At 31.7% G+C, this 13,380-nt stretch overlaps 2 protein-coding genes and 3 long non-coding RNA genes across 12 annotated transcripts; 2 read left to right on the top strand and 3 right to left on the bottom strand.

Moving 5' to 3' along the window:
* Positions 1–641: 641 nt before the first annotated feature.
* Positions 642–2,721, bottom strand: LOC123685461 (leucine-rich repeat and death domain-containing protein 1-like). 6 transcript variants are annotated; one of them, XR_006748294.1, is made up of 4 exons: positions 2,586–2,677; positions 2,240–2,512; positions 1,320–1,394; positions 642–859 (listed from the first exon to the last, which is right to left on the bottom strand). XR_006748294.1 is itself a non-coding variant. In XM_045625164.1 (3 exons), exons 2-3 carry the CDS (start codon positions 2,500–2,502, stop codon positions 702–704), a joined length of 1,341 nt encoding a protein of 446 aa, XP_045481120.1. In that variant the 5' UTR covers positions 2,503–2,512; positions 2,586–2,671; the 3' UTR covers positions 642–701. The 6 variants fall into 6 exon arrangements, 3 of the variants coding, with proteins under 3 accessions (XP_045481120.1, XP_045481121.1, XP_045481122.1); XR_006748293.1 differs by lacking the exon at positions 2,240–2,512 and having other exon boundaries at positions 2,586–2,721; XR_006748295.1 differs by lacking the exons at positions 2,240–2,512; positions 2,586–2,677 and adding an exon at positions 1,943–2,231.
* Positions 2,722–3,704: 983 nt separating this feature from the next.
* Positions 3,705–5,023, bottom strand: LOC123685459. The gene is made up of 2 exons (XR_006748292.1): positions 4,528–5,023; positions 3,705–4,478 (listed from the first exon to the last, which is right to left on the bottom strand). It is a non-coding gene; the product is annotated as an uncharacterized LOC123685459 (long non-coding RNA).
* Positions 5,024–6,102: 1,079 nt separating this feature from the next.
* On the top strand, positions 6,103–7,503 carry LOC123685458. The gene is made up of 2 exons (XR_006748291.1): positions 6,103–6,376; positions 6,455–7,503. It is a non-coding gene; the product is annotated as an uncharacterized LOC123685458 (long non-coding RNA).
* On the bottom strand, positions 6,885–10,915 carry LOC123685456 (40S ribosomal protein S10-like). 3 transcript variants are annotated; one of them, XM_045625160.1, is made up of 4 exons: positions 10,760–10,915; positions 10,394–10,597; positions 7,270–7,504; positions 6,885–6,956 (listed from the first exon to the last, which is right to left on the bottom strand). In XM_045625160.1, exons 2-4 carry the CDS (start codon positions 10,591–10,593, stop codon positions 6,924–6,926), a joined length of 468 nt encoding a protein of 155 aa, XP_045481116.1. In that variant the 5' UTR covers positions 10,594–10,597; positions 10,760–10,915; the 3' UTR covers positions 6,885–6,923. The 3 variants fall into 3 exon arrangements, with proteins under 3 accessions (XP_045481116.1, XP_045481119.1, XP_045481118.1); XM_045625163.1 differs by having other exon boundaries at positions 10,394–10,594; XM_045625162.1 differs by lacking the exon at positions 10,760–10,915 and adding an exon at positions 10,669–10,756 and having other exon boundaries at positions 10,394–10,594.
* LOC123685457 lies at positions 9,219–9,633 on the top strand. Its single transcript, XR_006748290.1, has 2 exons — positions 9,219–9,344; positions 9,414–9,633. It is a non-coding gene; the product is annotated as an uncharacterized LOC123685457 (long non-coding RNA).
* Positions 10,916–13,380: the final 2,465 nt, after the last annotated feature.

Genomic DNA, 13,380 nt, shown 5'->3' with positions numbered 1-13,380 from the left:
TTTTCAAGAAAAATACAGGACGCCGCTGATTCCTCTAAAAATGAAAATATGTTTTTATTATTTGTTCAATTGTGAAGAAAAAAGCTCTCATAACTTTTTAACGTACGACGTACCGTTTTTTAGTAAAAAAAACCTTTTAGTGAATGTCCATTTATTACAGAAAGTGATTTTTAAAGAACGAGGGTTTTATTCAAGGGCAAAAACAAATATTTCACCAAACCAACAATTTTACCAACCAAAAATTACAAAAACTGTTCATAGTGACCACCTCGAGCTTGGATGCAAAAATCTAATCATCTCCTCATTGACTGGCAAACTCTCTTTTTTTAATTGAACTTAAACACGCTGTAGATCGGTAACGAAACGTTTGCGGACCTATATTTATAGAAACTTTTTTGAATAAAATGACCCGAGCGTCTTGAGCAATCACCCCCTTTAATATTGCCGTATCATTTTTAAACACCCTGTATATTAAGCTTATAATATAATTTCACCAATTCATGGTAGAAATTCCAAATTTTAATAAAGGATCCAAATCTATTGCGAAGTATTCACTCGATCAAAAATATGACCGAGTGATTGAGAGACGTTCGAAAAGCAGCCTCAAATAAATTTATTTAGTGGAAAAATAATCTAAGATCTAAAGAAAACGTAACATTTAATATATTTCAAAATCATAGTTTTAAAATCAGATCTAAAATTCAATCAGCATCACAAAAAATCACGTCATCATTATATATACTTGGTTTCTCATAAAAATTTATTGGAATGTGAGGTAAAGAAGGAGCTTCACCATTCCATTCGTCATCAGATAGTGTTATTTGTTCAAGTTCAAGTTCTTTATCCCAGTCTTCTGAATCTGAAAATAAAACAAGCACTCTATTTATGTGGAAATATAAATTTTGTTCACTAGATGAGATTGAAAGTCAACTATGTCCTAAATTTTTTTCTTTTATAAATATTTATTACTTTTATTCGATTACATGGAGAACTTATTCAACACATTCGCTGCTGCTTAAAAATAATGCTGCGAAGATGGGAGCCAACTTTATTTTACCTTATTTCAGACAATATAACAAATTAAGACTTTCACTTAATTTAAGTATAGTGTATGTATTTTACAGCCATGCCGGTGGCACTGGCTAAAATTATGGTGTAGTGAGAAAGTACTATTTTAAGGTAACAGCCACCTAAGTGGTCAATGGCATCCTAAGACAGAGCCGAGGGACCCCTCAAGTGGCCGGTGGCAGTCAATGTGTTAATTTTTCAGTAAAAATATGAACTCAATATTATTTTCTGTTAGATATATTTTTTCTCACCTTCAGATAATTCTTCTTCAGAGTTATCTTGATAATTTGCATCATTTGATTTCAATACTCCATCCTCCCGATTTTCTAGAACAAGTGTTAATCTCAGTTTATGTCTCATTTCTTCATATGCCAAAAAATGCCATTGCGTTGTATCAAAACAATTTTGTTCTACATCAAGACATTTTAAATTTGTACAGATTAAGTCATGATCTAAAGATTTAAGTTTATTGTTGTATAAATCCAAGACTTCCAAACTTTTCATTCCTGAAAAATCACATGGCACTTCTAATTTATTGTAACTTATATTTAAAACCTTCATGTATTCCAACCAAGTTAGTTTCTTTGGGATTTCAGAAATTAAATTGTGTGAAATATTAAAAACTTCTAAATTCACAAAATATTCTAAGCCATCAGTTGGTAACCATGTGAAATTATTATTTGTTAAATGAAGTTCGGTCAGACCCTCTAACCAAGTAAGTCCTTCAGGGAATATGGACAACGATGCATAATTCATTTTTAATACACTGAGATTCTTCCAGTTTGGTTGATACAGTAATTTATCTATAGTTTTGATAAAATTCAGATGAGATGCATTATCACTGACATTACCTATATCTAATTCTTCTAAGTACCTGCAATTTTTGAGGAAATTACAGTCTTGATCTCTCAGTATACAGTTTCTCAAGCTGAGTTTTGAAACAGAGAAATTCATATTTGATCCAAATATACATCTCAATGAAGTGATTTTATTGAAATCATAATACAGCGCTTTCAATGCAAGTGCACGATGATTCATAATCCACTGTGGAATATCTTTCAACTTATTAGAACATAGAATTAATACTTTTAAGGTTTTACAACAATTGGGCTCTACTTCGAAACTGGTTATATTATTATTTGATATATCTAGAAATTCAAGCAATTCTAACCCCAAATAAAAACATCTTGGTATTTGGGTAAGCAGATTTCCAGCAAGGTTTAGTTTTTTTAAAGGCAGTTCTTTGAGACTAACTTTGACATCAATCAAATTGGTATTAGATAAGTCGAGGTCAGATATTTTTGTCAGAAAACTAGTATTGGGTGTAGGATATAATATAATACAATCGCTTTTTTTGTCTCTTTGTTTAGGTTTGTCCTTCAAATGGTCCTTAAGATTATCGTTGTAGACTATTCTAATTAAATGTTTTTCCATAGTTCTAGCCCTAGTAGAAACATGTGAAATTGAATTATTTTTAATGATTATGATTGAATGATTTAAATGATATATTGACATACCTTATTTTCCCGATGGAATTAACTCATTTGTTATCACAGATAACAGACTAACAGAGTGTTTGTTATGGACAAAGTGACAAACCATAGACTAATCTTATTGGCAGTGTCACCAATGCACTGCAGTTATCAACTTATCTATGACTGCAGTGTCACCAATGCTACTTGACTGAAAAATCCGAATTATATGTCCAAAAATCCGAAAAAATCCGCTAGTTCATAAAACCATATATTATCAAAAAAATTTCAAAAAATTGGATTTTTCCATGCGCTCGAGTTGAAGAAAACATTTGACTGGCTCTTTCTGGTTTAGAACGAATGTCCAATATTGGGCGCGTTCAGCAGACACAACAGTTGTGGAACAGTTGTCAATATTATCACAGATTACTGTTAGTCTGTGATATTATATTCTATAGGCATCTGAGATTAAGAATGCAGCGCCAAGGTGAGCAAACGTAGAACTATAAATGTTGACATTGGAGTATTTTGTTTTATTAGTTGTGTGTGTATTTGCGTTATTAAAATTTGATTTTACAATAAATATAAAAACTTTTTAGACTTCTATAATGAACAAGTGTGTTACTGTGTATATAATATTCTCATTTTAGGTGAAGGCGGTAGGTATCATCATTTATTTCAGTTCAGTCTAGTGATATTGAAAGTTATGCAAGGATGGAAGACTTCGATAAATGACGAATAAAATCGTGTGCATATAATATGTGAACGGTTCCGTCAACATTATTATACTACAGGATTCTAATAGTACCTTTTTTAGGTCCAAATGGCAAGACTGAGTTTAGTAGAACACTTGGGGTATCTTAAAGGCACAAACACTTCTAGAAGTGTTTATGAAGGTGAAGAAGTTTTAAATGCTGGTCACATAATAAAAATGTTACATGTTATTTGCATGACTAATAAACTTTAGTTGAAAGGTTTTTTTACTTATCCGAATTGATCATTTCACATTACCCTTCCATTATACAGTCCCAACAAAATATTACAAATGCTAATGTATTGAATATTTTTGGGAATACTACAGAAAGTCCCATATCCATTCTTATTTATTTATTAAGAGATAACTCAATTTACATAAAATGTTTCTAAAAATAAATTTATAAAAAAAACTTGAAATGATTTATTTCAAAAATATGCTTTACACATTGTGTAGCATGAAAGTTTACATTTTTCAATTAGAAAGATATTTTTCCAAGCCTTAATTATGCTGTAATAAGACCATCCAGAATAAGAAAAGTTCCGAATCATACATGTCTGAAGTTATACATGATATAACTTCCAGACTATTGAAAAATTTGAGTCCAGTTGTTATTAGTAAGAGAGTAAAGGATTTGCTATTTGATCATACAATATACAGGTTGAGTGATTTATTTAGGAATAATTTTTGTAAATATTATTTGATAATTTGTAACTACAAAAATATTTATGTTTTCATTACAATGACTATTAATACTACTCATTTATAGTTTAAGATTTTTTGATTGACAAGCCATGTAAACTTTTGATGGCGTATGTTTTTATGAATTTCTTGTGTGCAAATAAATTATTATTATTATTATCAAATACTGCATTGATTTTACATATCATTTATTTATCCTATGGCAGTAAGTTATCCCATCACACATTCCCTTGGCACCATAGTCCATTAAATTACTGATGAAAATAAAAAGATATCATCTTCCAAATCACTTGGATCAATTTGACATGAAAATTCCTTTTTTCCTTCTTAAACTTCCATTGAAACATTTTTGTCTTCATAAAACGAATGGAGATTTTAGAAGTGATTTCTCCTTGGAAATATACTTTCTACTAGATCAGACCATTTTTCTTTTATTTCTTTTCATTTTTGTAGAGGAATTAGGTATCCGTTTTTTTATACTTCTGAACTAAGTATAATGAGATTAGATAAACGTAACATAATTTAACTAACCTCTACAAATCTTTGGGTTAAATGAAGTTTTCTCATTATCATTTTTTCTCACGTTTCACACAAAATGAGCACTGCATATTTTATGGAATACTTCAGGTTGCCATTTCTCTCAAAATATGATCAGCACTACAATAAGTTTTAGATGGGAGACATTTGCTATCATTTCTCAAATATTCTTATCAAACTCTTCTCACACTAATAATCCATATCACCATATCTTTCCTTCTTTCTCGAGCTACTTTTTCTTATTGTAATATGAATTGTGGCAACCAACTACATAGCAATGAATTTGTGAATTTCTTGCAGTAAATAATTGATAATATTAAAGTCCATACCTTCAGAATTTTTCCGTATTTTTCAATATTGAAAACAAAATCAACTCAAAACTTCTCAGTATAGTTAAAAAAAAGCATAAATTTCTAACGCCTCTTCAGCAGGCAAGACAGTAAAAGTGTATATGATGAATATTGATTATGTTTTACTAATGATTTCATTTAGCCACGAAGGGCGCCACATGCGTATATCAAAGAACTGACCTAACAGCTGAAGCTCAGGATGCTCTGTACCATTCGTTTATTTCAGATAAATCTTGATAATCTATAAAATCTCTGGTCACGTGACTAAAATATCCGTCCGCTCTAGGATGCTATTGCCGAACGCGCTATCTATACTCTAAGGATCATATGACCATACTTTACTCTCTGTGCAAGTTTATGAACGCAGCCCTCGGATCAAAACCAATAACTCAAGAAAAGGAGAATAGCTTTCATAATTTTCATTTATAGAGTATTCGACTTAGAGCTGTGTCGATCACGGGTTTTTCGTGATCGGGTTCGATCGTGAGCTGTCGGCCAGATGATCGAGTCAAAAGATTCGATCATTTCGATCACAGATGACTGTTATGCTTTTTTGACTCATTTATCTTGCTTGTTGAACTAAGGTTAACAATAAGCGGTCAGGGATGGTGGTATGAATTGAAAAAATGTTTATCCTAAGTAATAGCCAAATTATTATTTTGAAATTTTTTTTGGTTGGTTTTTAATTTTGTAATGTTTAGAATTAGAATTGAATTCCAAGACAAAAATGAACCAAATATATCATGAACATACATTATGATGAAGAGAATGGACGGAAAGTTGCCAATTTTTTGATTGTAGTAAAGTAGGAATAAAAAATAAAACAGTCACTGAACTATCAAAATATATAATTTCGAGGGATTTCTTGAAAAAAAAAAATTTTTTTTATTTAATTATATTAATTAATAATGTTCCGTTAAAATCAAATATATCAAATTTCGAATACACGAAAAATATTGAACGCAGACGATCAGTTCGCAGGTAGTAGGTTACGGACGTTACGGTCATACGGTGCAAATGATCCATATGAAATTCGATCTCAAAGCTCGCTCTCGAATCCCGATCTCCATCGACCAATCACGACCGACCCGATCATTTCATTCTATCTATTCAGCTCCATATGAAATTCGATCTCAAAGCTCGCTCTCGAATCTCGATCTCTATCGACCAATCACGACCGACCCGATCATTTCATTCTATCTATTCAGCATGAGCTATTCGGAATTTCGGAGAAGCACTGGGTCACTTTGACTGATATGAGTGCCATCTATCAGATAAATACCACAACTTTCGGTGGGTTTCTGAAACTATAGAAATCTACCATAAATCTCGAAGCATATTCGAATATCATCGAGTCGGTCGGATGATCGAATCATTTTGAGATCCGTGACCCGATCGTTCTTGTATAGGTTATAATCGAATCAAAATGATTCGATCGATCGTGATCGACACAGCCCTAATTCGACTTGCTGCACTAGTGCGGAATGTCTCACGTAGTACATTAAAATGAGCCATCTTCATTCGAACACCTCCCAGGCATCCATTTTAGTCATTAGGTTTCTTGATTTTAGGTATTGTTCAAGGAAACTTTCAATTTAGATCACACGTCTTTTTTCATCATGCATTAGTTTTCATTTTAAATAGGTTGCCAATCCACAAACGGCGCACCGCGAAAAAATTCATCAGATGGAAAAGAGTTAGACATCTGATAAAATACCTCCCCGAATCAACAGGATACAGTAATTGTGAGAATCATATCACAATAACTCCACATACTGTTAACTCTAAATAGGCATCATATGTTTAAATTGATCTGATCACTTTATCTCAAAAACTGAAAAGCTACATGAAAATATATATATAAAAAATATTGTAGCTTACACACTCTGCAGATGAGTAACAAAGGGTTTTGTTGTTACATGGAAAAATCTTATTGAAAAATATGCCTTTAAATTATTGATACCTAATTTTTGAAAAACACTGCGTAATAAAATACAAATAAACTTTTCTTAATTATTTATTTTTGTTATATTACATAACTTATTGTCTGCTACCTCTACCAAATCCTTGTCTCTGAAAAAAAAAAAAAATTACATTTCCATTTTTTCAACATTCATTGCAAGCTTAGAAGAAAAAAAAAAGGAACACAAGCAAAGTTAAATGTATGAAGCCAAAAATTTTAGGGCCTCGGTTCGAGTTGATGTTCCACATAGGTCATGGGTATTAAGTTTCCGCCAACATTTTACTGTTGAAGGTTTATTATGAATCATTTGTGATAAATGTGAATCTCTTTCAAAGAGATTCATTATTGGACATTCAACTATTCATTAAGACGTGCCCAATTGATGTCCAAACAAGTGATAGAGAATTTGACTTTTCAACTTACAAATTCTATAGCAGAAGAACCAGCTCCAACTTCAGCTTTCTTGTCAGAATCTCCTGGTCTTTCCATTCTCCTATAACCCATTCTATCATCAGGCTTGGAACCCTCAGACCTCATAGGATTAGGCCTAGCTCTTGCAGTTTCCGTCCTTGTTTGTCTTTTGAGGGTATAAGGGACAATTTCAGGAGGCAAATTCAAGAAGGTCCTTAAATAATCTATGCCTGGATTGGTTAGCACCCTAAAATTTTACACTAGATTATTACAAAGAACTCATTTATACAGAAGTAAACTAAAAAAAGGTAGGGTAAATGCACTGGTTCTCGACCAGTTAACAGAAACATCGATTTCGAGCACGATTTTTTCACACATAAACTTATCAAATTTCAATGGTGTTGGTGTTCATCGATTCTTTGGCGAGTTTTAAATGATTTGTCATATGATTTTAAACGTTCTTTCCGCATTTAACCTTTGAAATGTGGAAACATATAGAAAATCTCAATAACCTTCGGTTCTCGACCATTTTTGTGTTAGTTTTCGACCACTAATAATAGTGGCCGCTCCACTTAAAAATTTCATGAAAAACTTTAGAGCGAGATGAGTGATTAGTACTTACTTTCGTACCGTACCATCGACATCACTACCTATCACTCAGATGGGTTTCAGAGGAGCTAATCAAGTAAGAAACACTCGAAACGTAAAAAAAAATTATTTTGCAAAAGTTTCCACTTTCTATAAATATTTCAAAATAGCAACTCATACAACATTATTTGGTTATTTTGCTCTTAATATCTATTTAGAAACTAATGAGTAAATAAAATATAAAACACCGACCACCAGTGGTCGAGAATTAAGTACAATCAAATTGGTTCTCGACCGCGAATAAACAAAGGGTAGAAATAAGTGTTTCAACGTTAATTCGGTGGTCGCAAACTAATATTCAGAAAGTAGATATATAAATGAATCAGGGTATCGAAAAAAAAACGAAAATAATCCAACAGAAATATATCGGTTGACATAAACAATTATTGAAGTAACATATTGGTTCTCGACCACTTTGGTCGAGAAATAAAAGATACAAATTTTCCAATACCAGTTCGCGACCGCCGAATATTCAACAAAAAAATATACATTTATCTGCTTCTTGATTGAAATACACTCAAAAATATATCTTATAGTTGATATGGAACAAAATATACACACATAATTCATTTAAAATAAGAAATAATTACTATTTTCTCGTCATATATCACAAAGCACTTTTCTAAGAGAGGACGAAACAGAACCCTTTTCTATGATAGACGATTATAAACTAATTTTTAGCGCGAAAACTTTGACCAATACCACTACTATGCAAACTATCTTGGAAGGGTAGAATGGTCGAGAACACGTACCGCAAAAATATTTTGCACTACATAATATATTTTTATTATTATTTTATCTCAAATCACGGAATGGTCGAGAACCAGTGCCGGTCGGCTAACCAGTGCATTTACCCTATATCAAATGTGATAACACCCTGAAAGAAAAATCGTCCTTAAGAGAACCCCAAAGTTGGAATTGTATCTCAAGTATCAGAGACAAGGCAAGCTCATTTTTCCAATCAAGATATATTCGGCAGATTTTTCGAATTACTCTTGAACTATTCAGCAATGTTAATTGATATAAAAAATAGATTTTGTCAATTCAGACAAGATATTTTTCATGGAAAAAAAAAAAAAGACTAAAGAATAACAACCAGTTAAAACAAATCTGTTGAATGCCATGAGATTTCAAGTAGCTTTCTAGAGAAAACTGAATCTTTTGCGTCTTAAAATAACTAGCATAAAGCATAAATATACAAAGAGGAACGATAATTACAAATGACTGATGTCATTGGCTCACCAGATAATTTCTCATCTCATGTATCTTACTGTAATATTATGTTATAACTGTGTCATAAACGCTAATGACCTAGTTGTCGGAGCATGTATTCAATAAATAAAAATATTTATGAGAATGTGATAAATAGGAACTTTTATATTCTCTCCAATTGCCTGATGCTTGGAAGACTTGAGTGACTACAATCATCATTTGTTATTGTAAGTTTTCAATTAAGGTACCTCAATTAATTATTATTCTTTGTAGTTGATTATTTGAATTCCTTGCAGGTTTGATTTCAAAATGATACCATTTCAAAGGTCACGAAACTAGTCATCATTAAAATAAAGATTGTGGGACAATAAGGACTTTTTCTGCGAATTCAATGAATTACTGAGAAATCGAAAGAGATGTTTATGAATGTGATAATCATGATAGGCTAATTGAGTGGATAATGTTTGTCTTTTTGTTTTATATATTCGGCAACTGAATAAAGCTATATATTCATGATACATTAGTTTTGGTGGATACCAATTTCACCGATACACTATTACCATAAATAAAAAGCAGATTTTGAAATCTTTTCCTATAAAGTAAGAATACATGCCCTTTTCTTAAAAAAAACTATTTTTGGCAATGAACACAAGTCTCAAGAGCAATTCTTGGCACATTTTTCCATATAATTTCCACCTAGATAGATGAGATTCATAGATATCATGGTAACTGTTAAGGGTTTAGTAAATATTTCCATAACTTTCAGTGTTCACTTTGCATCAAAGATGAACAAAAATCAAAAAAAATTATTTGAATTCTGGTTCATTTCACTGATCCTGGCGCAAAGGTGAAAACTTCAATAATGGAAATGTAATCGAAACGACATCATTAAAAACAAAACTTCGAAGTGGTTCAAGCTAGGGCATACTTCGGCTTTCATTGATGCATAGTGAAATTAATGTAAGTGAATTACTTACAGCCACCTTTGGCCAAGCAGACAAAAAACAATAAATATCGTCTTAGCATGAGATACCAATTCAGAGAACTGAATTGTGATTAGAACTAATTTATTGTATTTGATAAACCATACCATAATACACAAAATGTTACAGTGCAAGGTATTGACCTTACAATGGTTATCTTAATCATTCATCATTCAAAATGGACCAATAATCATTGGTAATAAAAACGCATTATGATGAAGTTCATTTAACTTTCACTCAAGGAAAAATGTGTTAACAGATAAAAATAATTTCAATAATATTGAAGTACCTACCAATAGTGATGACGCCATGCGAATTGTTCTTTGACATATCCTTTGGATTTAAGTGATTGTAAAGCTTTTATCACATGCAAATTTGGGATATTTTCCAACTCTGGATGTTTAGGTGCTTGAAAGTCTTTTTTTGCCACCATAACACCTTCTTTAAAGAGGTATTCGTAAATAGCCCTCTTATCTTTTTTAGGCATCAACATTCTGCTAGAAAAAAATAAGTATTATAACCTACAATATGAATTGAAAAGAAAACTACAAGTATATCAGAAATTCACCTATATTCAGTGATGAAATTCAATAAAATACGGAATGATAAAGTATAAGATTAATTAAATAATGTGAAGTTGAAAAAAAGCATGAGCTTACCTGGCCTTGTATATTTGATCAGAGAGGAGAGAAAGAGAAACTTCGTTGACAACCCAACTTCATTAGATTCACAAAATTATAACATAACTAGTATTCTATGGACAATACTGATTTTTGTCCAGTCATAGATGTTTCTTCTTTTTTCTACATGGTGGTATATAAAATGGACCTTGAAAACTGTATTCAGAACTCAGAGATATGTAGTACCTCCATTGAACTAATTTTATTAATTCTATGAGTACCTACATATCACGCACCTAAGATGTCTAAAAACCTGGTGAATGGACTGATTGGATTTTGTTTTGCCAATTTTGAGAATATAAGTTAAGTTTCGTTATGTCAACTGTAGGTAGCGCTATTAACAATTGATGATAGATTCTTTTTATTTATTCTTTATGAGTTTTGTGACATTTTGTACCTATGTATCTTTCATGATGAAAGTTTCATCATAGTTGAGACCCGAGGGTCAGAACGGGTTTTTTGTGTTTTTTTGGAGGAATTATCTACCAGTTGATATCAAGTTTTTTACAGTAAATTATTTATTTACAAATTTAGCTACTAAACAAGTCCAAGGTTATGTAGCAAACAGTTTGATTTGTTTTCAGAAAAATAAAATAGGAATATAGATAAATTTGAGAAGAAATATTGATAAATAATAATTTTGTATCTTTACTGCTTTCAGATTTTTCTTAAAAGTGGAATCATGGTGATGACTCTGTAGTCATTACAGTGAGAGGAGAACTTGTAAATTTTCAGTTTTCCTGCAGATCCTTCCGAAAGGATAAAGATTTTAATTTTCAGGAAACTGGATACAGAGAGCTAAATGCCAATGGAGACACGTTAGCAATAAGAGTAGTAGTATACGGGTGGGTAAATGTTTACTATATTGATTAATTTTAATAATGATTCAAAAGTGATGAAATTTTGCTCACTTACTAATTTTGGGTATTAGATCACGAATCCGGTGACATAAATTCCTCAATCCTGCTAGTTTTTTTTTTAAAAATTTGTAAAATTGGCTTGATGAAGGTGAGGTTATCCACATTAATAGCTAGTTTTCTTGTATTTTATCAACTGATTCTCGTTAGAAATGATTAATTAATCACATTTCAAGCTTTTCCCAAAAAAAAAATGGCTTTTTTTTGTCAAAAACTACTATTTTATTCATTGTTTATATCCGGTGGCGGTCATTATGTTCAATACGTAACGTATTTCGCATATGACAGACATTACGTATTGAACATAATTTCAAACCACGTCCCATGCAAGTAAGTTTCAGATTCCGACACATTCAAAACAAAACCCGGCAGTTCCATTTTATTTATCTAATTTTTGGCGATATTACCTGGCTTTTTTTTAAGAAATACAATACAAAATTTTGTATTGACCTATTAGGTCTATGGTTCAAATATAGGTTATTTGTTATTTCTTTTCAAACAAATCAAAACATGTAATGTACATAGTAAAAAATGGCAACCTCAGTAATGTACCCTAAAATTTAGATGCGCAGTAGTCGAAGCTCATTCTCCCTACTCCATATCTCTGATTGAGACACTTTTTTCTTGTTTCCAAAGGAATTTCTTCTAACAGCTTCCTTTTTAAGAAAAGATAGAAAGTCGCTTCCACCTTGAAATCCATCAGAAATCTTGGAAAAAAATTTGGACCAAAAACATGTTTTCCCTTAATACCAAGTTGATGGTGACTAGATCTTGAAAAATGAGGATTTTCTGTACCATAGAAATGTAAATTGCGCCTATTCACTAATCCCGTGTTATGGAACGAGAACTCATCTGTAAACATAACATAGTTGGGGAAACTTAAATCTTCATTACATTCATCGAGAACCCATAAGCAAAACTCCAATCTCCTATTAGCATCATTGTGGGTTACAAGTTGATACAACTGGATGCGATAAGGGTGGTATTTTTTTATTATTCTTTGAATGCTTGATTTGCTAATTCCACGAACCCTCATTATTCTTTGTTAGCATGTATCAACCAATTACGGAATACTAATTTTCTTCGTTTTCCGTGATATACTTTCTCCTTTATGATTTTTTATACTTGATATATCCATTATTACGATCTTTGAGTCCTTCAAATACACGCCTATCAGGATGACGTCTTTCTGAAAATTTTTGAGAATAAATCCTTAATTCTAGTGAGGTAATTTTTAAGCATTCTCCCAAAACGAAAATCATGTCTTGTCTTTCTTCCTCAGAATACTTTATACTTTTTAAAACAAATTTAACAAATTGCAACTATTATACTTTCTTTTTTTGCTAGTACCTATACCTATCCAATTCTAATGTTGGCAACCATAATTTTGTTGCTAGCAGCTTGGACAGTTCTGCTAAGCTTTTCCCAAACCAGGTTCCGCAAACCATGATATTCTTCGTTTTCCAGGCCCCCTCTTACATCCTACATATTTTCCCTTGAATTATATTCTACAGTAGGGAGTATCTCTCTTTATTTCTTATAAAATGCCCCAGGTATTCGAGCTTTCTTCTCTTAACTGCAACTGAAGATAGTCAATATTATGGAATGCTTTTCTGCGATGAGTATCACTACTTATAATGGTATTAATAGTTGGTTTACAAGTTTCGAATTGAAAATCAAAAA

The sequence above is a fragment of the Harmonia axyridis genome, chromosome 7, assembly GCF_914767665.1.
Source record: "Harmonia axyridis chromosome 7, icHarAxyr1.1, whole genome shotgun sequence".
Taxonomy (NCBI): Eukaryota; Metazoa; Arthropoda; class Insecta; order Coleoptera; family Coccinellidae; genus Harmonia; species Harmonia axyridis.
This window is presented reverse-complemented; position numbering and strand designations above follow the sequence as displayed.

Coding starts and splice junctions, on each gene's coding strand:
- LOC123685461 (XM_045625164.1), bottom strand. CDS start 2,502: ATGGAAAAACATTTAATTAGAATAGTCTACAACGATAATCTTAAGGAC. Junction 860..1,319: donor TGAAGAAGAATTATCTGAAG/GTGAGAAAAAAT, acceptor TTTTATTTTCAG/ATTCAGAAGACTGGGATAAA.
- LOC123685456 (XM_045625160.1), bottom strand. CDS start 10,593: ATGTTGATGCCTAAAAAAGATAAGAGGGCTATTTACGAATACCTCTTT. Junction 7,505..10,393: donor GCATGGCGTCATCACTATTG/GTAGGTACTTCA, acceptor GTAAAATTTTAG/GGTGCTAACCAATCCAGGCA. Junction 6,957..7,269: donor GTTCTTCTGCTATAGAATTT/GTAAGTTGAAAA, acceptor TTTTTTTTTCAG/AGACAAGGATTTGGTAGAGG.